Source organism: Scyliorhinus torazame, chromosome 12, assembly GCF_047496885.1.
Source record: "Scyliorhinus torazame isolate Kashiwa2021f chromosome 12, sScyTor2.1, whole genome shotgun sequence".
Classification (NCBI taxonomy): Eukaryota; Metazoa; Chordata; class Chondrichthyes; order Carcharhiniformes; family Scyliorhinidae; genus Scyliorhinus; species Scyliorhinus torazame.
The window spans coordinates 60,877,327-60,905,125 of record NC_092718.1 but is presented as its reverse complement, the minus strand read 5'-3'; the positions used below and the strand labels follow the sequence as shown (position 1 = coordinate 60,905,125).

At 45.5% G+C, this 27,799-nt stretch overlaps 1 protein-coding gene across 1 annotated transcript in view; it reads left to right on the top strand.

The window, feature by feature from the left end:
* The first annotated feature begins 6,900 nt into the window (after positions 1-6,900).
* cfap161 (cilia and flagella associated protein 161) overlaps positions 6,901-27,799 on the top strand; it is a 45,906-nt gene continuing 25,007 nt past the window's right edge. The window contains exon 1 of the mRNA XM_072468754.1: positions 6,901-7,051. Within this exon, the coding sequence (XP_072324855.1) occupies positions 6,983-7,051 (69 nt within the window). The 5' untranslated portion in view covers positions 6,901-6,982. The remainder of the gene's footprint in view (positions 7,052-27,799) is intronic.

Here is a 27,799-nt window from a genome sequence, read left to right as displayed (position 1 = left end):
ATCTACAGGAGGGGATATCAGCAACTTTCCAGTGCCTGCAAGGACAACTGGAGGAGTCCAGCCGCCTTCAGGCGCAGGAGATGGTGCCAGCTATGCGTGGCACCCAGGCCACCACTGAACGGGTGGCATCTGCGGTGGAAGGCCTAGGGAAAGATGTCAAGGCCATGTATCTGGACATCCAAGGCTTGGGGCACACTGTGCTGTCCATGGCGCAGCACAGGAGAGCCCAGTCACAGGTGGCCATGTCCCAGGTGCACATGGACATTGCTGCAGAACTTGGCCCATTCGCAAAGGGTCATGGCTGAGGGCATCGAGAGTATTGGCCAGGCGCTGACTGACCTTGGCCATGTCACAGGCATACAGGGATATGACCAAGAAAATGAGGGACAGGGCTCACTCACTGAGGGACATGTCCCAGTCTCAGTGCACCATGGCTGAGGGCACCAACATCATGGTTCAGGTGAGGGTGGCAGCACCAGGTGACGGTGGCGCCTCCGGAGTTCACTCCGGCTCCACCTCCATCCCATGGAGTAGCCCGGGGGCCAGTGAGTACTCCAAGAGGGGAGGAAGTGATGGAGCCCATGCCGACGCATTCCACAGGGGAGGTGCAGGCTGTGACCCCCGAAATCGACCGGGCCCACCCAGGTCGACTGCCAAGGGCATCACAGGGCAGAGGGCGAGGTAAGCAGCAGGCCGCTTCCACTTCAAATGTTGTCTGGGGTAACACCTCCAAGAAGCGGCAGGCCACGAAGAATAGGAAGATAGATGACACTCAAGTAGAAGATAGAAGATAGTAAGGGGGAAGAGAATACCTCATGTACATACACACTTTTTTGCACCACCAGTCCGATCTGCCGCTAACCCCTGTCTCGCGTGTGTGAAGGATGGGCATGTTCTGGGTGCTGTGCGGTTGCCGGGTGGTGGGGCACAGCAGGGGGGGTGTGGGCCCATGCCACATGAATGTCCCAAATGGTTACACCCTCACTGAGAGGTGGCATGGCCTGGGGGTAGTAGTGTGAGCCCACCTTGTATGACAGCATCTCCTAGAAGTGAGCCCTAACCATTCACCATCTCCCACAACCGCCACTGCACCCCCAAGAAATACGGGTCCGTGAGAACGAATCACCAGCACACATGTAAGGATCACCCAGGCGAACAGTGGTATGTTATCTGGAAGACTGGAGTCAACGAGGAGCACCAGAATTCATGTCATAGTAAGTCGTCATCGTCCTGCATCCCGTGGACTATCCTGCTGATAGTGCCAACACAGAGCCAACACCCTGTGGTGATGCTGGTATGGTCCTCGAAGGGGGTAGGGGAGCTGCGGTATTGGAAAGGAGTGAAAGGCTAGGGTGAAGGTGGAGTGACAGACTGAGGGAGAGGGAAAGGGTGGTAGGACTCAGGGAGAGGGAAATACTCCTCACTTGAGGGAGCACCACAAAGGTGCTGGGACCCGACGAGTGAGTTAGCATCTGGTGGTGCTGCTCACACATAACCTGTTGCCACATAAGGTAATGAGAGGAAATCTGGGTGCACGAAAGTCTGGCTTGATCTGAGCTACTTGCATACCAATAGGGTGTGATGATCTCCTGATGAGTGATTGACGGGGCAGGTCCAGACACGTATTTGACTTTGGTCAAGTCCGAATTCACAGCAAACCCTGAGGTTTGACTGCAGTTTGATTTAAAGTGCCCAATTCTTTTATTTAAAATATCCAAATTAATTGTGCTCAAAACTAGTTCCAATCATTTTGCTAACAAGTCAATGTTTTTTTATATTTAAAGTACCCAATTCTTTTTGTCCCAATTAAAGGGCAATTTAGCGTGCCCAATCCATCTGCCCTGCACATCTTTGGTCTGTGGGGGTGAGATCCACGCAGACACAGGGAGAATACGAAAACACCACACGGATTTTGATCCGGGGCCAGGATCGAACCCGGGTCATCGGCGCCGTTGAAGCACTTTATCAAGCGTCTTTGGAAGGTCCATATATGCATCAACCACATATCCTCAACAGCCCTCTTTCTCCCCATGTCTGCATGGGTTCCCTCCGGGTGCTCCGGTTTCCTCCCACAGTCCAAAGATGTGCAGGTTAGGTAGATTGGTCATATCTTTTTATTAAAACAGTAAATAAAAATTATGTAAGGCCAAATGGTACAAACACTAATTTTACATTGGAGAAACAGGGTACCCTCCCCTCTGTACCAAGGTACGGAGAGGGGGGGTAGGATACTCTGATTATTAAAACAGTAGCCATCACATTTGTACATGCTAAATTGCCCCTTAGTGTCCAAAGGTGCGCAGGTTAGGTGGGGTTACAAAGAAGCACTGGGAAGTGGACCTGGGTAAGGTGCTCTTTCAGAGGGTCGGTGCAGATTGGTCAATCCTGCTACATTATAGGGATTCAATAGACTCTGTCGAAGAGCTCAATTAAGTTAGTCAAACACAATTTGACTTTAATAAATCCATGCTAGCTGTCATTTATAAACTCCAATTTCTATGAGTGACAATTAATTTTGCCCTTCATTATGGTCTCTAGAGGTTGGGCTGGCCTTACATGGTTTATTTCTCTGCTCTATTTTGAACAGATCTTCAAGGTATTCAATACTACCCCGGAATCAGGCATATTAGTCTAGATCACCATTAAAAATTAATACAGTGGTCACAGAGTTCAGACTGTAACAGGCGTTGGTAATTATAGCACAAGGTTTCCAGCGTAATCATGATCCGGTTCTGATAACAATGAGGATCAATATTAACATTTTTCAGTTACTTGCTAGCCGTGTCCTTTTCCCCTAACTCCTCCAAAACAATTTACTGCACTTTCTAATTGCAAGTAGAAATGCAAAGACTTTCAATGAATTTGTTTTTGAAAGAATGCTATTTTCCTCCTTGTTGATTGCTCGCACTGTCGTTAGGAGTGTTTATTTTCTTCTGAGTTACCTCAGGTATGCAGTCTTTTCAAAGTTGTGGATGGTTTTGAAACTGATCGCCCTGATCATTTCTGAAAGGGACTGGGAAACATGATGAAAAAGCCATCAAGCTGGTTTGTTCTAGTTATGCTTATAATGCTGAATGAGAGATTACTTCAATGCATGCATATCAAAATACCTACAGCTAAGGGCATCATTATACGAAAATAATAATTTTTTAAAAATGTGTTCATGGTATGTGTGCGTTGCAGGCTGTGCCAGCATTTATTGCCCATCCCTAATTGCCCTTGAGGGGCACTCAACCACACTGCTGTGGATCTGGAGTCACATGTAAGCCAGACGAGGTAAGGATGGCAGCTTTCCTTCCCAAAAAGGCATTTGTGAACCAGATGGGGTTTTACGGCAATTAGACTTTTAAAAAATAAATTTAGAGTACCCAATTCATTTTTTCCAATTAAGGGGCAATTTAACATGGCCAATCCACCTACCCTGCACATCTTTGGGTTGTGGGGGTGAAACCCATGCAAACACGGGAAGAATGTGCAAATTCCACACGGACAGTGACCCAGAGCCGGGATCGAACCTGGGACCTTAGCGCCGTGAGGCAGCAGGGCTAACCCTCCGCGCCACTGTGCTGCCCAACAATTAAGACTTTTCATTCCAAATAATTATTGAATTCAAATTTCACCATCTGCAGTGGTGGGATTTGGACCTGGGTCCCCAGAACATTACTCTGGGTCTCTGGTTTACCAGTCCACTGTCAATACCACAACACCACCACCTCCCTTAGTATAATGTGTACTGCAGATTTCCATAGATTCTTACAGAAGATTCGGCTTGGTCTGGATCTTTTAAGGTGCTTTTCATTTTAGCCCAATGTTCCAGTTTTTTCCTAGTTTTCAATTCCAGAGTGCTTCATGGAGTTGAATTCAAATTTTATCACTGGCTGTGCAGTCAGCAGCTTGGGCCTGAAGAGCTGCAATGAATTTTCTGAACATCTCTCCCTATCTTCCTTCCATTAATTTGCACATTAAACCTTCAGCCTGCTTCCAGCCAATTCCCTATCGCTCCCTACCATTCCCCCGTCTCTGTGTCCCCCATACTCATTCTTCCATCTCGCTCCATTCCTTCCTCTCTCCACCATTCGTCTCCTTCTCCCCCCATTCCCCTCCTCTCTCGCTCCCCAACTCTACCCCATTGGCCACTCTCCCCATTACTCTATCTCTATACCCCATTTTACCCCCATCTCACCCCTTACTCCTTCCCTCTCTCTGACCCATTTCCCCTATCTCCTTTATTACTCTACCTCCTCTATCCCCTCTCCCCCAGTCCCTGTACTCCACACCCGTCTAACCCATTCCTCTTTCTCTCTGCATTTCACCCACTCTCCCCATTTCCCTCTCCCTCCCATTAACTTCTCTATTCCCCTTACCTCCCCCTATTCTCCTCTCTCACCAGCTCTTCCCCCCCCCCCAAAGTCCCTCTCCCCTCCTCACATCCCCATCTGCCCCTCTCTTCCCCACCCACCTCTCTCCCTATCTCCCCCTCCCCTCTCCCCATTTCGCTCTCCTCTCCAGATTCTCAATCCCCTCAGTCCCCTCTTCCCATTCCCCCCCCACTCAGTCAACATTCCCCATCCCTCTCTCCATTCCACCCAATCTCTCCCAATTCCCCCTCTCCCCCATTTTCTGCACTCCTCCATTTCACCCCTCCCCATTCCCCACATCCCTATTCTCCAATTCTCTCCCAATCCGCTCTCCCACATTCCAACCTTACCTATTCCCCATCTCTTCCCACCCCACCCCCCTTTTTCCTCCACCCTCCATTTCACCCCTCTCCCGGATTTCTCCTGTTCCCCCATTCACCACTCTCCTTTCCCCCCACCCTCTCCCATTCCAATTTGGCCCACCTCTCCCATTTTCCCCCTTATCGCCCCACCTCTCCCATTCCCAGCCTCCTTGTCCCCATCTTCCCCCACTACCCACTCCCATTCCTCCCTCCCAATTTAACCACCTCTACCATTTCCCCCTCTCTCTCCCATTCCCCCTCACCACCATTCCCTACCCCATTCCAACCACTCAACCCCTTCATTCTCCTCACCCATTCCATCGCAATTTCCACCAGCCCAGCCCCCTCCCAATTTCAGCAACCTATCGCATTCCCCCTCCCAATTTACATACCTCACCCCAATTCCCCCCCTCATTCCAACCATTCACCCCCTTTTCATTTCCCTCCACCTTCCCCCCTCGTCCCCATCCCACTCCTCCCCATTTCCCTCTCTCCCTATTCAACAACTTCCCTATTCCACCTTCCCCATTCCACCCCACTACCCCTTTCCCCATGCAACTGGCCTATTCCCCCACCCTCTCCCATTTCACCCCTTTCCCCCATTCCATCCTGCTCCCCTTCCCCCTCTCCCCATGCAACAACTGCCCTATTCCCCCCTTTCCTATTTCACCCTTCCCCCATTCCACCCTGCTCCTCCATTTACCCATCCTCAACTCTCCCATTCCCTTTCCCCATTTGACCATTGCCCTATTTCCCCACCCTCCCTTATTCCACCCTTCTCCCCTATTTCCCCTGCTCCTCCGTTGACCCCTCCCTCATTTCCACTTCGCAATTTCACCCACCTCTCCCATTTTCTCCTATCCCATTCCCTCTCTCCAATTTACACGCCTCATCTCTATTCCAACCATCCACCCCCTCCATATTTCCCCCACCCCCATTCCACCCTACCCTCTCCTATTCCCCCACCCTGCCCTCATTCCACCCCGCTCCCCCATTCCCGTCTCCTCATTCTCTCTCCCCATTCACTCGCTGCACCCCCTCCCATTCCACCATTCCTGCCCTCCCAATTTCACCCACCTCCCATTCCCGCCTCTCTCGCTCCATTACCCCTCTCCCCTTTGCCCCCATTTCTTCCAACAGCCCATTCCCAGCTCCCTCTCCCCAATTCCCACCATCCTCTCCCTATCCCCCACATCGCAAATTCAGCCACCTGTCCATTCCACCCTCTCTCCCATTCCCTCTCTCCCCATTCCCTTCACCCCTCTTCTTCATTCCCCTGCTACACTCTCCTAACTATTCACCCCCTTCTTCTCCATTTCTCCCGCTTAGCTATTCCCCCTCCCAAATTTCCCACTCCCCATTCCCGCCCCTTCCCTCCTCACCCAATTCCCCCTCACCTCATTCCTCCTCACCGCCATTCACCCTGCTCTCGATTCACCGCCATTCCCAACCACCACCACCCTCTCCCATTACCCTTCCTCCCTCCCAATTACCCCTCCCCTTCTCCCATTTCCCACCTCTCCCATTTCCCCCTCGTCCATTATTCCCATTCCCTCTCAATTCCTTATCCCCATTAAATCCCCTCCACCATTCAACCCCTGCACATAACCCACGATTTCACCCTGCCCCATCCCCTCCCCATTCTCCCCCTCCACAATTCCTCCTTCCCACATTTTCCCCACCTCCTCCATTTCCCCCTTCCCCCACACAACCCCCATGCCCACCTCCCCTTTTCCCCACCCTCCCCATGCCTCCTACCCCATTCCCTCTCGAGTGCAGACTCGAGGGGCTGAATGCCCTCCCCCATTTCCCTGCCTCTCTGCGATTACCTCTTCTCCCAATTTTGCTCATCTACCCCATTCCTTCCCTCCCCTTTCTAATTCCCAATATTCCCTCCTTCCCATTCCCCCCCGCTCTCTCCCATTCCTTCTCTCTCTATTTCCCTCCTCCACCCTGTTCTCTCTCCAATTCCTCCCCAATCCCCTATGTCTTTCCCCCATCCATTTCCCCATCTCTATCCCATTCTCCCCTCCTCCCACATTCCCATTGCCCCCTCTCATTCCCCCTCTTTACTCTTCCTAGCCCCTCCTCCCATTCCCTCTCCTCCGGGGTCACTCTCCTCTGTTGCCATTGGTAACGGTACAGACGGAAGTCCCCCGGGCGCAGGGTCAGAGGGCGGCGGTTGCGATGGGAACGGGGCTGTTGCTGCGACGCTGCGGCCTCGGCATTTTGTGAAGTGCGGCGGGCGGAGAGAGACTGAAAATGGGCGAGGGGACTTACAGCTCGTCGGTGCTGCTGCACAACTGGTTTGAAGATCTCGCCTTGGACCAGGTGAGGAAACCGAGCGGCTGGCGGATCCCTGACCCGAACCCATCAAATCCCGATCCATCCCCAAAATCCCAACCACATCCTTAAAATCCTGACCCCCGTCCCCATCCCCCAAATCCCCGACCCTATTCCCCTAAATCCCTGATCCCATCCCCCAAATCCCGACCCCATCCCCAAACCCTCGATCCATCCCCAAATACCTGATACTATCCCCAAAATCCAGATCCCATCCCAATCCCATTCCCATAATCTTATCCTAGTCCCAATCCCAACAAAGTTCCTCATCCTGAGCCCATCCGAATCTCAATTCCTTTCCCGATCCTGACCCTATTCTCACAATCTCAATCCCATTCCTGACCCCATCCCAATTCCATTCCCTGTCCGTTCCCATAATCTCGATCCCGACCCATTTCCTCATCCTGACCCCATCCGAATCCCAACCCCATTCCCAATCCTGACTCCATCCCAGTCCTGACCCTATTCCCAAACCTAAACCCTATCATCATCCCAACCCCATCCCTGTCTCGATCCTATATCCATAATCCCGACCCCATTCTCAATCTCAACTCCATTTCCATAATCCCAACCCTATCCCAGTCCTAGGACCATAATCCCAATTGAGGGACTGGTTTAGCTCAGTTGGCTGGACAGCAGGTTTGTGATGCAGAGCAACACCAACAGCGTGGGTTCAATTCCCATACCGGCTGATGTTATTCATGTCGGTCCCAGCTTCTCAACCTTGCACCTCGCCTGAGCTGTGGTGATCCTCAGGTTAAATCACCACCAGTCAGCTCCCCTCCTCACCCCCATCCCCAAAAGGGTCAATCAGCCTATGGTCATCTGGTACTGTGGCAACTTTACTTACTTTACTGGGTCACTGTCCGTGTGGAGTTTGCACGTTCTCCCCGTGTCTGCGTGGGTTTCATCTCCATAACCCAAAAGATGTGCAGTATAGGTGGATTGGCCATGCTAAATTGCCCCTTAATTGGAAAAAAATAATTGGGTAATCTAAATTTATTTTAAAAAACTTTACTTACTTTAATCCTGATCAAATTCTCAATCTGAACCCCATCCCAACCCTGATCCTATTCTCATAATCCCGATCTAGTTCCTGTAATCCTGTCCCCATTCCAATAATCCCAAACCTAACCCAGTTCCGATCCCATTCTCGATTCCCAAGCCGTTCCCCTAATCCTGACTTTGGCCTGATACCTGACACCCTTTTTCCTTATCCAACCCCCTAACCCTGCCCCAATTCTAACTCCGGAACTTCGTCAGGTTTGCGGGAATGGAAAATATAGAGAGGCAACTGGAAGTCTATTGACGTTTGGCAGGAATGGAAAATCCCAGTCACAGGCAGGACCAGAAAAGCACACCTTGTGTCTGCTCTTATTAATCCCGATGTGTTATCTGTATCCCCCAACTTTATTTCCCATCCTAACTCCCTGAACCTCTCCTCTTAACCTTATTCCCAAACCCCAATCCTAAATCTCACTCCACCCATCCCGTAAACCAAAACCTCCCTCTAACACTATCCTCAAATCCTGTGCCTCTAAACCTATCTCCAAACCCTGGCACCTTTCCTCTAATCATGAACTTTCACCCTTATCCTATTGTCCTTACCTGACTCCAACCCCCTTACTCTAGCATCCAAAACCTGACTCTTTCCTCTAACCACGCCCCCAGCCCAAACTCCCTCGCCATACAACGATTGCTAACCCTCTCTATTCCTATGCCTCAACCTTATTCTCTAACCCGATACCCAAACTTCATCTGCAACAATAGACCTATTTCTATTCCTTAACCTTATTTCCCAACCCTAGATTTTACAGTAACCCCCATCCCTATACCACTAATACTGTAACATAACCCTAACCTTTCATCCTAATTAGAAGGTACTACAACTGGGGAATTAATGATAGGAAACAAGGAAATATCAGAAATTTTGAACAAAGATTTTATATCTGTCTTCACAGTGGACTACATAACAAATGTCCACAAACAGTAGAAAAGCAGTGGACAAAAGTTGAGAGGAACTTAAAACAATCATGATCACTAGAAAAAAAGTACTAGTGAATCTGTTGGGACTAAAGGGTGACAAGTCCCCCAGACCTGATGGTCTACATTCTAAGTTCTGAAAATAAATAGCTGCAGACATAGTTGTAGACCCAGCAGATGAGGAAAGGTTGGACAGGTTAGGCCTGTCATCCATTGGCGTTTAGACGATTGAGCGATGATAGAATCCATTGAATTCCTACAGTGCAGAAGGAGGCCACTCAGCCCATTGAGACTGCACTGACCCTCCGGAAGATTACCTTACCCAGGCCCACTCCCCCGCCCTATCCCCAAAACCCCACCTAACCTGCACATCTTTGGACTGAGGAAGGAAACTAGAGCACGGGAGGAAACCCACACAGACGCGGGGCGTTCATGCAAACTCCACACAGTCTGTCACCAAAGGTCAGAATTGAACTCTGGTCTCTGGCGCTGTGAGGCAGCAGTGCTGACCACTCTGCCACCGTGCCAGTACCAACACTAAACCTATTGCACAAGGATGATTTAAGATGCACAGTTGAGCCATGGTTTTGATCAGAACTTTTCAGGCCACCGATCTTCCCATTAGATGTGGTAGGAAATGGTCAGCTGTTCAAAAATTAAACAGAGGCAACAGACAGAGAAAAGTAGCCTCCAAATCCAACCGCTAAGTGTCCAAAGGTTTGGGGGGGTTATGGAGATAGGTGGGAGATTGGGGTAAGGTAGGGTGCTCCTTTGGAGGTTCTGTGCAGACTCGATGAGCCGAATGGCATCCTTCTGCACTGTAAGGATTCTAAGATTCTATGATTGTGCTACCGGAGGATCCAGCTGGGTGTCATGGGGAGAGTGGGTACGCCATTCCAATTGGACATTAAGCTCCACTCGATATCACCCCAGTATTTACAGGCTGGGATTCTGGTTTCTGTGTGCGTTTGAATCAATTGAAGATGGGAAGACATCTGCTGAGCTAAGCCTTACTCCCAGCTTAATGTCTAATTTTAACTAACAGATATTCTCAACTGCACAAATGTTATCCATTCCAACTTTTCTTATGCACAAAACTTAAAAGTCCTTATGTTTGTGTAGCCTTTAAGTTATTTAAAACCTTTTCATATGTGGCGCTGGTACCAGATTTAACTCTGTACTGGAACACAGACTCCATCTGGTGGCGGTTATTATTTAACATTGTGACATAATGAAACATGATTTGGAGGGAGCCAGAGTGTGGTGACTAGGGGATTTTCACAGTAACTTCATTGCAGTGTTAATGTAAGCCGACTTGTGACACTAATAAAGATTATTATTATTATAACATTTAGACTGATGTCTGTCTACTTACTTCCTGTCAGATAGTTTTGGTGGTCTAAATCTATAACCATTTTGATTTAAGTGAGAGAACCGGAATACCTATAGGGTTAGAAAATTCAAACATAGCAATTCCTTAATCATAATTTGTTCCACAACACCATGTCAAAGTCCAACAGGTTTGTTTGGAATCACTAGCTTTCGGAGCGTAGCTCCTTCATCAGGAAGGAGCTACGCTCCAAAAGCTAGTGAGTCCAAACAAACCTGTTGAACTTTAACCTGGAATTGTAAGACTTCTTACTATCGGGTCGGGGATTTGATGGGTTCAGGTCAGGGATCCACTACCCGCTCGGTTTCCTCACCTGGTCCAAGGCGAGATCTTCAAACCAGTTGTGCAGTAGCACCGACGAGCTGTAAGTCCTCTCGCCCATTTTCAGTCTCTCTCCGCCCGCCGAACTTCACAAAATGCTGAGGTCGCAGCAACAGCCCCGTTCCCATCGCAACCGCCGCTCTCTGACCCTGCGCCCGGGGGACTTCCGTCTGTACCGTTACCAATGGCAACAGGGGAGAGTGACCCCGGAGGAGAGGGAATGGTGCTGATTGGGAAAAGTCAAGGCTGAGGTACCATTAAAAGCTTGTATGGGTATTGTTGGGATTTAGCCAGTTAACTCTGTACACGTAACCAGCACAAAGCACCAGTGCCTCCCCACTTTCCATTTAGCATCACCATCCTTGAGGACATTGGTGCTATCTGGAACTGAGCAAGAACAATGACAGTACCCAGCAGAGGAAGATTATCAAGAGATGCAACATGAAAACCAGTGGAAGACTTTGGTTACATTGGAAACAGTTTACAGTAAACCTTTAGCTAATTACTAACATTTTCATACTTTTGCAGCTGAAAGAATTTCAGCTGCTGCCCCCTACTCCACACTCCTTTAAACACCCTTGGAATTTTTAAGGCTAGAGGTCATTTCAAACTTCCTGTCATCTCAGTGACTTGCTGTTTATGCATCTCCATAATGCATAAAGTCCATCCCAAAGAGTGCCAATTATTGCCACTGAGGTTTCCCAGAGCAGGGCATTCCTTGGAATTGACTGCTCTCACCCAGTTTTAATTTTTTTCTTCAGTTCTCTGAATGAAGGCAGATCCGACCCACAGGGCTGTGATCTCCACCATGGGAGGGGCAAGGAGACAGACCCCGAATCTACCCCGTGCTGTTGGCACCAAATCTGATCCACACCGGCTGTCCAACCAACTGAGCCAACCAGCCTCCCAAGAAATCCGAGCTGCAGTGGCAACATGCTTAGTGCTGTCTGGAGCGATAGGTAGTGATAGTAGAAGCTCCAATTTTCTTTCTGTCACATGGCTGACCAGGAATTGCTCCTGCTTTCGCTGCCTGTTGTTGCCGTATGTTGGAACGATTTGCAGATTGATACTCAACCTGTTCGTTTGGACTGTTTTCCTTGGAGGAAAGAAAGCTGACAGGAGATTTGATGGAGGTCTTCAAGTCTCGGAGGAGTAGGTAGGGGAAAAACTGTTCCCACTCGTGACAGGATCGAGAATGAGAAGCCACAGATTTAGAGTAATTGGTAAAATCAGCAAAGTAACAAGAGGAAAACCTTTTTACGCAGCGAGTGCAATGCACTGCCTGAGAGTGTGGTGGAGGCAGGTTCAACTGAAGCGTTCAAAAGGGAATTAGACTATTACCGAAACAGGAAGAATGTGCAGTGTTATGGGGAGAATGGCACTATGTGAATTGCTCTTTGTGAGAGCCAATGTAAACATGATAGGCTAAATGGCCCCTCTCGGTGCTATAATATTTCTGTGATTCTATTTAGCTGAGTTATGGACTTTCTAAGGCCATCAAGTCCTGGAGTGGGAACTGAACTCAGAGCTTCCGGCTCAGAGGCAGGGATGCAAAATCAGGGAGTAACGTATTAGCCTGGATTGAAGATTGGCTGGCTGGGAGAAAACAAAGAGTATGCATAAATGGATCTTAGTCTTATTGGCAGGGTGTGACGAGTGGAGTCCTGCACTGGTAGGAAAGTATGTTTTGAAGAAGACTGTTGGAGTTTGCTGATGGAAATAGATGGAATCATAGAATACCTACAATGCAGAAGGAGGCCATTCGGCCAATCGAGTCTGCACCGACCCTCCGAAAGAGCACCCCACTCCCCTACCCTATCCACGTAACCCCACCTAACCTGTGGACACGAAGGGGCAATTTTAGCACGGCCAATCCACCTAACCTGCACATCTTTGGAATGGGAGGAAACCGATGCAGACAAAAGGAGAATGTGCAAATTCCACACAGTCAGTCACCCATGGTTAGAATTGGATGTGGGTCCCTGGCGTTTTGAGGCAGCAGTGCTAATCACTGTGCCACATTGCCATGGTGAGTGAGTGGGCAAAAATATGGCAGATGGAGTAAAATGTGGGAAAATGTGAAGTTCACTTTGGCAGGAAGAATAAAAAAGCAGTTAGTTAAATGGAGAATGACTGAAGAATGCTGAGGTGCAGAGGGATTTGGGTGTTCTTGTGCTTGAGTCACAAGATGTTGGTGTGCAGGTGTAGCATGTAATCAAGAAGGCTAATGGAATGCCATCCTTTATTATGAGAGGAATTGAACATAAAACAATAACCTTTATTGTCACAAGTAGGCTTACATTAACACTGCAATGAAGTTACTGTGAAAAGCCCCTAGTTGCCACATTCGGCGCCTGTTCTGAAACACAGAGGGAGAATTCAGAATGTCCAAATGACCTAACAGCATGTCTTTCGGGACTTGTGGGAGGAAACCGGAGCACCCAGAGGAAACCCACGCAGGCACGGGAAGAACGTGCAGACTCCGCACAGACAGTGACCCAAGCTGGGAATCGAACCTGGGACCCTTTCGCTGTGAAGCAACAGTGCTAACCACTGTACTACTGTGCCGCCCATATGGTTTCCTTATTTAAGGAAAGATAATAATCTTTATTATCGTCGCAAGTAGGCTTACATGAACTTTGCAATCCAGCATAATTTCATTTTCCAGCACTTGATCCGTAGTCCTGCGGGTTACAGGACTTCATATCTAGATACCTTTTAATCGTGTTGAGGGTTGTCTGCCTCTTCTACCCTTTCAGACAGCGAGTTCTAGACCCCCAGAACCCTCTGGGTGAAAAATCTTTTCCTCATCTCCCCTTTAATCTTGCTAATCATTTTATATCTATGGCTCCTACTCACTGATCCATGTGAAGGCAGATGCTTATTCCTCCAAGGTCTTCACTTGTTCCTGTACATTTTACTTATTTCCCTCAAAGAATTCCATTTTAAATTTTCTTCTGGGCGGATATCTTTATTCTGTTTTTTAAGTGTTTTCCCTCGCATTGCCCACCAGGCCGTTAATATCAAGGGCCACACCTTTGCCTCTGGGTCAAAGTTGTGAGGCATGACTTCCTTCTGACAAAGCCATGCTGATTATCCCTGATCAAACCTTGCCTCTTCACATGGAGATTAATTCTCTCCCTCAGGATTTTCTCCAATAGCTTCCCTACTACTGATGTGAGACTCACTGGCCTGTAACTCCCTGGTTTATCTCTCCCACCCTTCTTGAAAAGTGGGTAATTTTTTCAGAATAGTTAGAATCTCTTTTTTTGAGATATGCATGATGTAAAATTATATGTCTTGATGAAACTAAGACCCTGTAAAAATACCAACCTGGGCTAGTCTCTGTTCACTATTCGACCTAAATTTGTGAACATGAAAAATGCTCTGGTTATTGAGCGCTTAGTTTCTTCCTTTTCGGAAAAACATGCGAGCCATTCATCCGAGTCTGGATAGACATGCAGCCTTTTAAATGTAGGTGTGCTGCTATTATTTAATTTGAGAACAGCCTTATATTTGCAAAACCAAATGGGACATGCTCTTTAACTACAGCCTCTTCCTGCATCTGTTAACAATGGTACTTCTTTGCATTCTTAAAACACAATATGAGGATATGCATAATTCAAGTATGATGGGAGGAAGAAAGGCTACCATTGTCAACTAGCTCGGTTGCTTGAATAATTATGGGCAAATTGATCACTTCAAAATGATCCTTTGAACTTTTTCACCCCCCCCCCCCCCCCCACCAAGTGTTTATGCTTGCTACCTCTACTGCTCACAATAAATCCCTTAATGTGACTAATGCAGTATTGCCTTTGAACTGAATAAATACTCTTGAGATGGAACACTATCTTTAAATATGGCCTGTTTTATACTTTGTTCATAAAAGAAAAGCAAAAGTCAAACCTGCAAATGATAGAATTCTGCCAAGTGAATCAGACAATGCTGCCAATATACAGCAGCTATGCTCCGAAAGCTAGTGATTCCAAACAAACCTATTGACTTTTACCTGATGTTGTAAGACTTCTTACTGTGCCCACCCCAGTCCGACGCCAGCATCTCCACATCACAATATACAGGAGGCCAGTTATCAAATATGCAGAGATGAGAGGTTGCCATTTTATACCAGGCTACCTAAAGCTCAAGTCCTCCTCCCATTGTGATCTGTTCTGGAGAGGGAGGAAAATGTGTTATTGAGATGCTTCCACCTCTACATTTTTTACTTTGCCTATCTCCATCCTTACCGTAGCTCATCTGCTGCTCAAACCCAATGTGTTTGTTACCTCCAGCCGCGACTATTCCAATTACTTCCCATCCTCTGTAACTTCAGTTCAACCAAAATTCTGCTGCCTGTACCCTGTCAATGAAAGTCCATTGAGAGTGTTACAGAATGAGCTGCTGACTCAGTGGCCTGAATTTTCATCACCGCGATGGTTAGTGGGCGTTGGGAAAATTCCTGGCTTGACCTGCCTGCCCATCTCTATAGAAGGTGTCTGTAAAGGCGAGAAAGGGGCTTTTCACAGTAACTTCATTGCAGTGTTAATGTAAGTTTACTTGTGAAAATAAAGATTATTATTATCTTCATTGCCGGAAGGCAGGTGTGGGCTGGCATCAGGCCAGCCGAGAAAGAGGACAGAGGCAGCCACAGGTGCTGCTGGGCTCTATGGTGGGCTTTTTAAAAGGTCCGCCTCGATGCTGTGGGACTTCATCCCAATTAAAATAAAATCACAAAGGCCCTCCGACCCTCACCCCCACACACTCCCCTTCCCGCATCCAAGCCACCTCATTGCCCCTCACCTCATATGGCCTTTCGCATCTCCAATGCCAGGCTCTGCTCCTCTACCAACCTCCCCCCATGGCTCTTATACTTGAATAGTGACAAGCTGTGCTCCTCCTTCCATGCCCCCCAAGGCCCCAATGCCAAGTCATGTCCCTCCACCGATCCCCCAAGCCCCTTCAATCCTCCCATGCCGAGCTATGGTAACTCCAGTCCCATTGACCCACTATACATTGTGGTAAACCAATTAACTGTATAGTGACAGTAGGATGTGTCAAAGCAAGCTTTTAAAAAACTTTCCAATATGGAAAAAAAGTAATTTTGCTATGAGGTAATAAATGAGTCCATCATCCAGACTCTTTAAAGTATCAATAACAAAACCAACAAACATTTGAAATCACCTCACCTTGTGTAAATAAACATTATGAATTTAATAGAGAGATCAGGGGGCCAGAGCTGCCAATCAAACGTTGTTTTCTCTGGGTTGCAGCAGTTGAACAGAGAAAACAGTGCTTGATTAACAGCTCTGGCTCTCTGATCTCTACTGTCAATTTCACAATGTTTATTTCAACAAGATTGAGTGGTTTAAAGTATCTGTGCTTTTTGTTATTGATACTTTGAAGGGTCTAGATGATTGACATTTTTACTGCCTTGTGGCGAAATGATTTTTTTAATAAAGTGAAAAGTTATGAATGAATTACATTTTTAGAATCTTTTTTTGTACATTCTACTGTCACTATAGGTTCCATTGGTTCTATATAGTGTATAGTGGGTGAATAGGCATGGAATTCCCATAGCATGTGTTATAACCTGCCTGCTTACCATTGGCTGGGGACTAATGACAATCCCACAATCCTGTGGGAGTATGAGCTTCCCCAATGAGGGGGGCGGAGAAATCATTAGCAGACTCCCTGTATAAATAAAGCTGGCCAGTTTGGAACCAGCAGGAAGGAGTAAGCAGCAAGTGAGGTTGCTGCTGTTGTGTATGTATATGTTATTGTAAATAAATGTTATTTCTTTGTATCCTTGAAACTCATGCTGGATTCTTCGTGGCCCTCACAAAAGCATGGCAAAGGAGGCATGGGGGAGGGTGAGGGGCATAAATTGTTATGGAGGCATATGGGGTGGTTGATGTTGGGGGGGGGGGAGGGAAGGTGTTGTTATCTGGCTTTGGGGACATGAGGAAGACTTTTTGAATCACTTTTAAAAGGTTCCCTTATGCAGACTCCGCTGAACAGTGATGACTCCATGCCTGGCCCGTCTCCATGAAAATTGCAGAGAAATAGAACAAGCCTGTCTTCGCAATGGATAGAACAAGCCTATCTTCACAACCCTGTAAAGACACTCCTTGAAATCAGACAGCCCGAGAATGGGGCCAGGAATCCTGGAACTGTGCCTTCCTGCTATTGTTTAAGGTCTCCTTAGTCATCCTGATTCGGTGAAAATTCAGTTCAGTGTCACCTATTTTACACTATTGCACAAAGTCAAGTTGACCATATTATGTGATGGGTTTTGATGACATTGTCACAGCTTTGCGAGCTACTATATTCGGGTGAGGTTTGATATACCCTTCATGCTTAGTACTTGAGCTGTTTGGGGACTGTTACTGAAATTCTGAACAAACCGCTGAACTTCTCTTTCATTAATTAATGTGCCGAGCTGCAGACAATAGCTCAAGCGATAGCTTAAATAAATTATTAACCATTGGGCGAAGAAAATACCTTTTTTCCTACTTAAACTCACCCTTTTGCACTTCACCTCGCTTCGCATTCAGTTCCATTTTGAACACCTCAAATGTATTTGACGCCACTGATTTATCTGGCAGAGTATTTTTGGCTAAGCAGAATACAGAACTTGCTTTTGTAAAACATTTTTCTGTTCCTCCCAGTCACCCCAGAGTAGTAGTTACAGTAGTCACTCCTGTTTTGTAGGCAAATGCAGCAGCTACCTTGCATATTGCAAGGCTCCACAAAGCAAAGTGGGATAGACGCTCAGTTCATTTCTGGTGGTGGTGTTGATTAATGGAGGGATGCTGTCAGAACATCAGCAGAGTTTCCTGTTCTTCTTTGAAAATGGACATGAAGTATTTTACCATCACTAAAACAAGCAGATAGGGTCTCAGTTTAACAGCTCATCGCAAAGAATGCTGCTTGGATAATATAGTACTCTTTATTTACTGCAGCCAAGTGAGGCTACATGCTCTATTCCTAAACTGGGGATTAAGCCTAAAACCATGTAACGTAAAGGTAAAAACACAACCATTGAACCAAACTGACACTAAAGACATTTTTTTCAATATCTTTTAAATTTACTTTTCACTATTTCCAATTTATGCCCTTGGAGGCCCCATTGGCTTGATTTGTCTTGGAGTGATATCCTGAGTTAACTGAGAACAGAGAGAGATGTATGAATGTGTGTTTGAGACAGAGATGAGTGTGCCTGTGTGTGAGACAAAGATGAGCGTGCCTGTGTGTGAGACAGAGATGAGTGTGCCTGTGTGTGAGACAGAGATGAGTGTGCCTGTGTGTGAGACAGAGATGGTGTGTGTGAGAGAGAAGTGCATGTGTGAGAGAGAAGTGTGTGTGTGAGAGAGATGTGTGTGTGTGTGAGAGAGATGTGTGTATGTGTGAGAGAGAAGTGAGTGTGTGAGAGAGAAGTGAGTGTGGGTGTGAGAGAGAGAGGTGCATGTGTGTGTGTGCTTGTGCTTATTTTGTGTGTGCGTCTCTGAAATGAGAATCCAACTCTTCAGCAACACTACCAGTAGTAAATTAATTTGTGAGCAATGGATCAGCATCACTCCACCCATTAAAAATGACAAAAAGAAGGTAAGACTTGGAAGCATTTGTTGAATAAGAGAACATTTTAATTAAAATAAAACACACGAAATAGAAAAAAAACTTTAAAGAAATTGTTTCTGTATATTTTGGTTTTGTATATTTGTACCTATTGTGCAATAATAATTGTCATGTGAGAGTACCTTTAAGAAATGGGTGTTTATAAATAGGTGTGTATATAAGTATCTTTAGTGAGAGTACCTTTTAGAAATGGGTGTTTATTATTGCAGTGATGTCAGAGAGTGGGTGGAGCTGGGCAGTCTGTCATCTTTTTACTTTCGTTTTAGGCTGTTTGCTGCATGGTGTGTTTTAGTTTTGTTTTCAGAGCTGGATAACTGCAGTCGCAGCCAGAAGGTGTATTAGAGTCTCTCTGTAATCTAAAGACTGTAAATCGATCCTGGTGATTTAAAACTAATAACAGTAGTGACTTTAATCTGATGTGCTTCTGGTAAAAGGTGTTTTAAGTCTTATGGATGTTAAAGAAAGAAAGAAAGAAAGAAAGAAAATCGCTTATTGTCACAAGTAGGCTTCAAATGAAGTTACTGTGGAAAGCCCCTAGTCGCCACATTCCGGCGCCTGTTCGGGGAGGCTGGTACGGGAAAGGAAAGCTTAAAGGATTACTTAGTGTTGTATTCTTTGGGGGTTGTATTTGAATTAATGGTTGCGAAGATGTTCACTGTATGTTTTTAAAAGGTCAACTTAAGTTCATAGAATAAACATTGTTTTGCTTTGAAAAATACTTTTCCATTTCTGCTGTACCATACCTGTAGAGTGAGCCGTGTGCTCCCCATACCGCAATCAATTAAAAGTTGTGGGTCAGGTGAACTCCATGATACAATTTGGGGCTCTCTAAAACCTGGCCCATAACAAATTGGGGGCTCGAGGGGATGAAAGTCTATCTATTGGATTGGCTTAGTGAACGTAAAGACAGTGAGGGGTGAGCATATTGTGGTTGCTTTTCAGGTGTGGTATTCCAGTTTAAGTAGGGAGTGTGTTGTGGACAATGGCTCTTTCAGAGGCTCTGAAGTTTTTGGGGGTGGAGACGGTCACACGCAATACCTTACGGGCAGAGACTAAAAGCAAACTGTTGGATTTGGCAAAAACATTGCAGTTAACATTACCTGACACAATGCGAAAAGATTAGGTAATTATGGCAGTGGCTAAGCATTTAAAGTTGTCTGAGATACAGTTTGACTCATTGGAAATGGCAAAAATTCAGTTACAAATTAAACAAATGGAACATGAGAAAGAATTAAAGCAGCTTGAATAAGAACGAGACAGAGAGGAAAAAGAAAGAGAAAGAGAGAGAGAGGAAAAAGAGAGAGAAGAAAGGAAAACAGAAAGAATAGCCCCAGCAGAACAAAAAGAAAGAGAAAGGGAGATACAGATCAGGGAAAAAGATAAAGAGAGAGAGTTTGAACTTCAGAAAATGGCCATGAAACATGACAGTTGGTTAAATTAGGCAGACGTAAAGGGAAACGTACAGTTGGTTGGTAGTAATGAGGATTGTGAGAAAGAACGTCAAAGTCGAAGGCTTGGTGGGAATCTATTTAAGTATGTCCAAGCATTGCCAAGGTTTGACGAGAAGGAGGTAGAAGCCTTTTTCATTTCATTTGAGAAGGTGGCTAAACAAATGAAATGGCCACAGGACATGTGGGTATTACTGATTCAAACAAAGCTGGTAGGTAGGGCTAGTGAAGTGTTTGCATCGCTACCGGAGGAGGTATCTGGGACATATGAGGAGGTGAAAGAATCCATCTCAGATGCATATGAACTCGTGCCAGAAGCCTCCAGACAAAGGTTTAGAAATTTAAAGAAAGAACCTGGTCAAACATACATGGAGTTTGAAAGGATCAAACAGAGTAATTCTGATAGGTGGATAAGGGCTTTGAAAATAGACCAAACCTATGAAGCTCTCAGAGAAATTATACTTTTGGAGGAGTTTAAAAATTCAATTCCTGATGTAGTGAGAACTCATGTGGAAGAACAGAGGTTTAAAACTGAGATTAGCAGCAGAAATGGCAGATGATTATGAATTAGTTCATAAATCAAAGCTTGGTTTCCAACATCAGTTTCAGCCTATGAGGGATAGAAACTGGGGACATGAGAAATACTCAAGTGGTAAAGGTAATGGTGATCTGATGGGAGATAATAAGGAGAGTGTACCTCAGATTAAAAAAGAAATCCAGGAGGGAGGAAAAGAAATGAAAAGTTTCAAATGTTTTCACTGTAATAAACTAGGCCATGTAAAATCACAGTGTTGGTGGTTGAAGAAAAGCACTGGGAAGGCTGATATGGTAAAACAGAATAAGACAGTGGGGTTTGTTAAGTGGTAAAGGAAAGCACAAGTGAAGCGAAGGAGGTGCAAAAGATTGTACAGCCTGATCAAGAGGTGATTGATAAAAAGGTGCCAGATCTCTTTAAAGAATTTACTTGTGTGGGTAAAGTTTACTCATGTGTATCAGGAGGAGCAGGTAAAGAAGTCACAAGTTTAAGAGATACGGGAGCTAGTCAATCTTTAATGGTAAGAGACGATGAGTTATGTAGTCTGGGAAGAATATTGCCAGAAAAAGTGGTAATATGTAGAATTCAGGGTGAGAGGAGTAGTGTTCAATTACGTAAGGTTGGAAAGTCCAGTGAAGAGTGGTGAAGTGGTAGTAGGAGTGATAGAGAAACTATCTTGTCTAGGAATACAGTTTATCTTGGGTAATGATATAGCTGGATTGCAGGTGGGAGTGATGCCTGCTGTGGTGGATAAGTCAGTGGAAAATCAGACAACTGAAGTGTTGAAGGACGAATATCCTGGGATTTTTCCGGATTGTGTAGTAACAAGGTCGCAAAGTCACAGGTTAAGACAAGAGGAGAAATCAAAGAATGAAGTTGAAGTGCAATTATCAGAAAAGATTTTTGATCAGATGGTTGAAAAAGAACAAGAACAGGTGGAGGATGAGGCGGATATTTTTAGTTCAGGAAAATTGGCAGAGTTACAACAGAAAGATGTAGAAATAAAACTGATGTATCAGAAAGCATACACGGAAGAGGAATCTGAGTATATATCAGAGTGTTATTACCATAAAAGTGATGTTTTGATGAGAAAATGGAGACCTTTACAAATGCAGGCGGATGAAAAGTGGGCAGAAGTTCATCAAGTAGTATTGCCGGTAGGGTATAGAAAGGAGGTGTTGCGAGTTGTACATGAGGTACCAGTGGGAGGTCATTTGGGGATAAGGAAAACTCAAGCTAAAATCCAGAAACATTTTTATTGGCCTGGACTGCATAAAGATGTAGTTAAATGTTGTCAATCATGTCACACATGTCAAGTGATAGGGAAACCTCAAGCAGTGATAAAACCAGCGCCCTTAATACCCATTCCAGCATTTGAGGAACCTTTTACAAGGGTCCTAATTGATTGCGTAGGACCGCTTCCTAAAACGAAAAGTGGGAATCAATATCTTTTGACTATAATGGATGTGTCTACTAGGTTTCAAGAGACCATTCCAGTACGTAATATTACAGCTAAAAAGATTGTGGAGGAGTTACTTAAATTCTTTACTAGATATGGACTACCCACAGAAATACAATCGGATCAAGGATCGAATTTTACCTCAAGGTTATTCAAAGAAGTTATGGATAGCTTAGGAATAAAACAATTTAAATCAACTGCGTACCATCCAGAATCGCAGGGAGCGTTAGAAAGGTGGCATCAGACATTAAAGACGATATTAAGGGCTTATTGTCAAGATTATCCAGAGGATTGGGATAAAGGAATTCCATTCGTACTGTTTGCATTTAGGGATGCACCTCATGAATCAACCAAATTTAGTCCTTTTGAACTAATTTTTGGTCATGAGGTAAGAGGACCACTTAAATTGATTAAGGAAAAATTGGTGAGTGAGAAATCAGAACTTACGTTATTGGATTACGTATCAAATTTTAGGGAACAATTAAATAGAGCAGGTGAATTGGCTAGACAACATTTAAAAGTTGCACAAAATGTGATGAAACGGGTAGCGGACAAGAAATCCAAAGTTTGTAGTCTTGCCGGTGGAGATAAAGTTTTAGTATTGTTACCAATTGTAGGTGAACCTTTAAAAGCAAGGTTTTGTGGACCGTATCAGATTGAAAGTAAATTAAGTAAGGTGAATTATGTGGTAAAAACACCAGATAGAAGGAAGACTCACCGATGTGTCATGTAAATATGCTTAAAAGATACTTTGAAAGGGGAGGAGAGAAAAAGAAGGAGGTTTTAATGATTCTAACTCAAAGTGACGAACCAAATCCAGATGACTGTGAATTTGACACACCTCAAATTAAATTGGAAAATGAGGATGTTCTTAAAAATTGGGATAAATTGTTGAGTTACCTTCCAGACGAAAAACGGACTGACCTGAAAGAGTTATTGATATCACGTGGGCAAGTTTGTAGAGATAAATTGGGAAGTACTAAAATGGCTATACATGATGTAGATGTGGGAAATCCTGTTCCAATCAAACAACATCCATACAGACTTAACCCTTTAAAATTGGCACAGGTTAACAAAGAGATTGAGAGTATGCTTAAAAATGGCATAATTGAAGTGGGTTGCAGCCAATGGAGCTCACCCATATTGATGGTACGAAAACCAGACGGTACCCAACGGTTGTGTGTGGACTATAGAAAGGTTAATGCAGTTACAAGAACGGGCTCTTATCCTATCCCACGTTTGGAGGATTGCATTGAGAAAGTGGGACAATCCGCTTTTATTTCCAAACTGGATTTACTTAAATGTTACTGGCAGGTACCTTTACCCGAAAGGGCGAAGGAGATTTCAGCTTTTGTGATTCCAGATGGTATATACCAATTCAAAGTTATTCCATTTGGCGTGAAAACGCCCCAGCCACATTTCAATGGTTAACTAACAAAGTTGTTTCAGGATTACCCAATTGTGCGGTATACATCGACGATCTGATAATTTTCAGCCAGACATGGACAGAATATTTAAAACATCTGATGGAGTTATTCGATCGACTTCAGGAGGCGAGTTTGGTGATAAACCTAGCCAAAGTGAATTTGGAAAAGCCCAAGTCACTTTCCTTGGCCATACAATTGGACAGGGTCGAATGGTCACACGGGATGTGAAACCAACAGTTATTGAGGAGTTTCCGATACCCTCAAGATGACGGGAAATAATTCGATTTCTTGGCATGAATGGATTTGTTCAAACATTGGTGAAACATTTTTGTAGCGTGGTTGATCCACTGGCGGACTTGCTCAAGAAGTGTAACAAATTCCAGTGGACAGCAGAGTTTCAACAGGCATTTGACTGCCTGAAAGCTGTGATAACCAATGCTCATGTGTTGGAGAATTACAAGGGACTCTGTGATCAGATTGAACTAAAGTATCTGACTTTAAAGAGAAATGCCGAGGCATAGAGAAATGGACGGATCGTGCAAGGACCTTCTTGTTCAAAGAGACTGTCAATTGAGAAGGATTTCAATTGGAGGAAGAAGAACAGAAAAAATTGACTATATTATTATACCTGTTTGCGTGTGTTGTTTTTTTTAAACGATAAAGTATATTTACTGTGTGCATTTCTTGGATGGTGAAAAGGTGAAAAATGAAACCATCTTGAAGTTGATGGTTTATTTCTTTTTTTTTGGGGGGAGGTGTCATGTGAGAGTACCTTTAAGGAATGGGTGTTTATTACTGCAATGATGCCAGAGAGTGGGTGGAGCTGGGCTGGCTGTCAGCTTTTTGCTTTCGTTTTAGGCTGTTTGCTGCAGGGTGTGTTTTAGTTTCGTTTTCAGCGCTGGATAGCTGCAGTCACAGCCAGAAGGTGTATTAGAGTCTCTCTCTGTAATCTAAAGACTGTAAATCGATCCTGGTGATTCAAAACTAATAACAGTAGTGACTTTAACCTGATGTGCTTCTGGTAAAAGGTGTTTTAAGTCTTATGGATGTTAAAAGGAAAGCTTAAAGGATTACGTAGTGTATTCTTTGGGGGTTGTATTTGAATTAATGGTTGCTAAGATGTTCACTGTATGTTTTTAAAAGGTTAACTTGAGTTCATAGATTAAACAGTGTTTTGCTTTAAAAAATACTTTTCCATTTCTTCTGAACCACACCTATAGAGTGAGCCGTGTGCTCCCCATACCACAATCTATTAAAAATTGTGGGTCAGGTGAACTCCATGATACACTTTGGGGTTCTCTAAAACCTGGCCCATAACATAACCCTTTTTTTAAGGTTTAAGTCTTTAATTTAATACAAATGTTTCTTCGGTGTTCAAAAGAGTTCCGTGTTTGGAAAGATTTGGGAAACTCTAACTTAGCAGAACAAGAGCAGCAGATGCATGGGAACACTTCCATCTACCAGCACATTCATCTCCAAGCCACCCATACCATCCTGAGTTGGAACTATACCACCTTTCCTTCAGTGTTGCTGGGTAAAAATCCTGGAATTCCCTTCCCAACAGCACTGTGGGTGTACCAACACCACATGGACGGCAGCGATTCAAGAAGGCAGCTCACCACCACCATCTCAAGGGCAATTAGGGATGGGAAATAAATACTGGCCTAGCCAGCAATGCCTACTCACTCATAATTAAATTTAATAATACATATGAGGGGGATTTTCCATCCACTATATTTTGCTCTGAAATACCCGCTATTTTAAGCAGTAAAGAGAGAAACTGGATTCCTAAAAGTGCCAGGTAAAATCCATCACAAAAGACTGGACTTGAATATTTCTGCCAAAAAGGAAGTCCCATTTTAGCTTATCTTAAAGTCTAATCTGCTCGATTTAAATACAGATAGGCGGTGTGAGTGGAAACCCCAATTCCCGTCCTTAACCTTATTATAAATACGCAGTTCATGGTTCATAATACTTTAGAGGGAATTTTTAGTTTTGTGAAAATTAAAATTTTACTGTAGAAAATGGGATAAATGCAACTGAAGCAGCTTGAAGACTATTCAGCTTAAAATGAGGGGCCCTGTAGACTTAATGGGTTAACAGTTAGAAAGATAAGATCATAAAACTGCGGGTGGTCTTACTTAGCTGGAGAATTTGAGATGAGATGTCTACACCTCTTGCAAAGAAATACAGCTCAGAGAGTTTTGTTTTAGGATTAGAGCTACAATTAATTTTAAGACTATTCAGCGAACCCTGGAAGGTTACGGGTTCATGGAGATGGGTGGAGTCCTAGGAGCTGTTTGATGGCTCACTACATTAGGACTCAGACAAAGTCGTGGGAGCTGAGAAGGTGGAAGGTCACTGGCTCAATGCCGGAAAGGTAACTGGCTCTCAGGACTTAGAAGATGCCCTAGGAGCTATTCAAAGCTTTGTGCAGTTGGGGAGCTTGGTGAAATCCAGGGGCAATGCCAGCCTGGGGAAGCTAACCGGCTATTAAAGAGCTGAAATTGTGCCAGTAAGCAGAAGCTGGAGTGCCGACTTGGAAATCCAGAGGAAGAGAGTCTCAGGAGACGGGATTGAAACCCTGGGAGGCATGTAGTCGTTGACACAGTTAGACTGTTTTTTGAGCAAATTTAGAGGTTTGACCCTCAATAGTGAAAAGTTTGGAGGTCCTTGTGAAGGAGACAGTCTCAACAAGATTGGTTGATTAACAAGGTTTACTGATGTCCAAGTTGCTGGATTCCATTGCTGGAAGGTCCGGTAGGACTGTCTTCAGGCTGGAAAAGTAGGGAAGGCAGAAAGGAAGAGAGCAGGAGGAACTGCCACAGAAAGGAAGGGGCACTGCACAGAAGGTTATTCTACAGCAGGTAATCAGGAAATCCCTTTCCCACGTTAAAATTCAATGAGGAGCAATCTTTAAGGTTCAGGTTCTGTAGAAGGGTCATATGTACCCAAAACGTTAACTCTGTTTCTCCCCCCATTGATGGTGCCAGACCTGCTGAGTTTGTCCAGCATTTTCTGTTTTAATTTCAGATTTCCAGCATCCTCAGTGTTTTGCTTTTATCTACAAAGTGCCTTTGTCTCACCAAGCTGTGTCACCTGCAGTTAACTACAACTTGAGGCTTGCACTTCAGCATGGTCTTTCCACTGGTGTTCCTTGGCTGGGGGTAGGTGTGTGCCAGGGTGTGGATGGGTATCTCCTCTCTCCTCGCCACTGCTGCATCAGGATTTCCAATGCAGCTTCAGAGAATCTTAAACCCCCCTGAGCATCTGCTGTATCCATTTGTCCATTCAAGAAATGGATAACCCTACCCATAGTCTCTGAGTGCTCTGCAAATCATGAACATTTTATTGCAATGTGTTTCATTTGCACTTTTCATCATCTCAACCATTTGCATGGAAGACATCTCCGTTACCCGCAAAAGAGATCCGTATAGCTCTTTTGTTATTTAGAAGCTCTTCATTCACCTGAGGAAGGAGCTGCGCTCCGAAAGCTAGTGATTCAAAACAAACCTGTTGGACTTTAACCTGGGACGAAATTCTCCGGTATCGGCGCGATATCCGCCGACCGGCGCCCAAAACGGCGCAAATCAGTCGGGCATCGCGCTGCCCCAAAAGTGCGGAATCCTCCGCATCTTGGGGGGCCCAGCCCTAACCTTGAGGGGCTAAGCCCGCGCCGGACTGATCTCCGCCCCGCCAGCTGGCGGAAAAGGCCTTTGGTGCCCTGCCAGCTGGCGGGGAAATGACATTGCCGGGCGGCGCATGCGCGGGAGCGTTAGCGGCCGCTCACAGCATCCCCGTGCATGTGCTGTGGTGGGAGTCTCTTCCACCTCCGCCATGGTGGAGACCGTGGCGAAGGCGGAAGGAAAAGAGTGCCCCCCGCGGTACAGGACCGCCCGCGGATCGGTGGGCCCCGATCGCGGGCCAGGCCACCGTGGGGGCACCCCCCGGGGTCAGATTGCCCCGCGCCCCCCCCCCAGGACCCCGGAGCCCGCCCATGCTGCCTTGTCCCGCTGGTAAGAGAGGTGGTTTAATCCACGCCGGCGGGACAAGCATCCTAGCAGCGGGACTTCGGCCCATCCAGGCCTACGGGGGGTCGGAGAATTTCGCGCCTGGTGTTGTAAGACTCCTTACTGTTATTTTGAAGATCGGGCTCTATAAGAGGTGAGTCCCCAGGGTCCTCCCCAAGGCTGTTTGTTTCTGCACAGCGCACCCCCCACCCCTCCCGCCCACCCCATTGGAATGACATTCCCTCTCGTTCAAACGCTAGTGAGCATTTCCAATTGTCTAACAAATTCCTTGCAAAGTGGATGTCCCTTTGCTGGTGGTAACACAGGTAAAACACCAGGATTAAGAGTCAGGAAGAACATAGAACATAGAACATAGAACATAGAAAAATACAGCACAGAACAGGCCCTTCGGCCCACGATGTTGTGCCGAACCTTTGTCCTAGATTAATCATAGATTATCATTGAATTTACAGTGCAGAAGGAGGCCATTCGGCCCTTTGAGTCTGCACCGGCTCTTGGAAAGAGCACCAT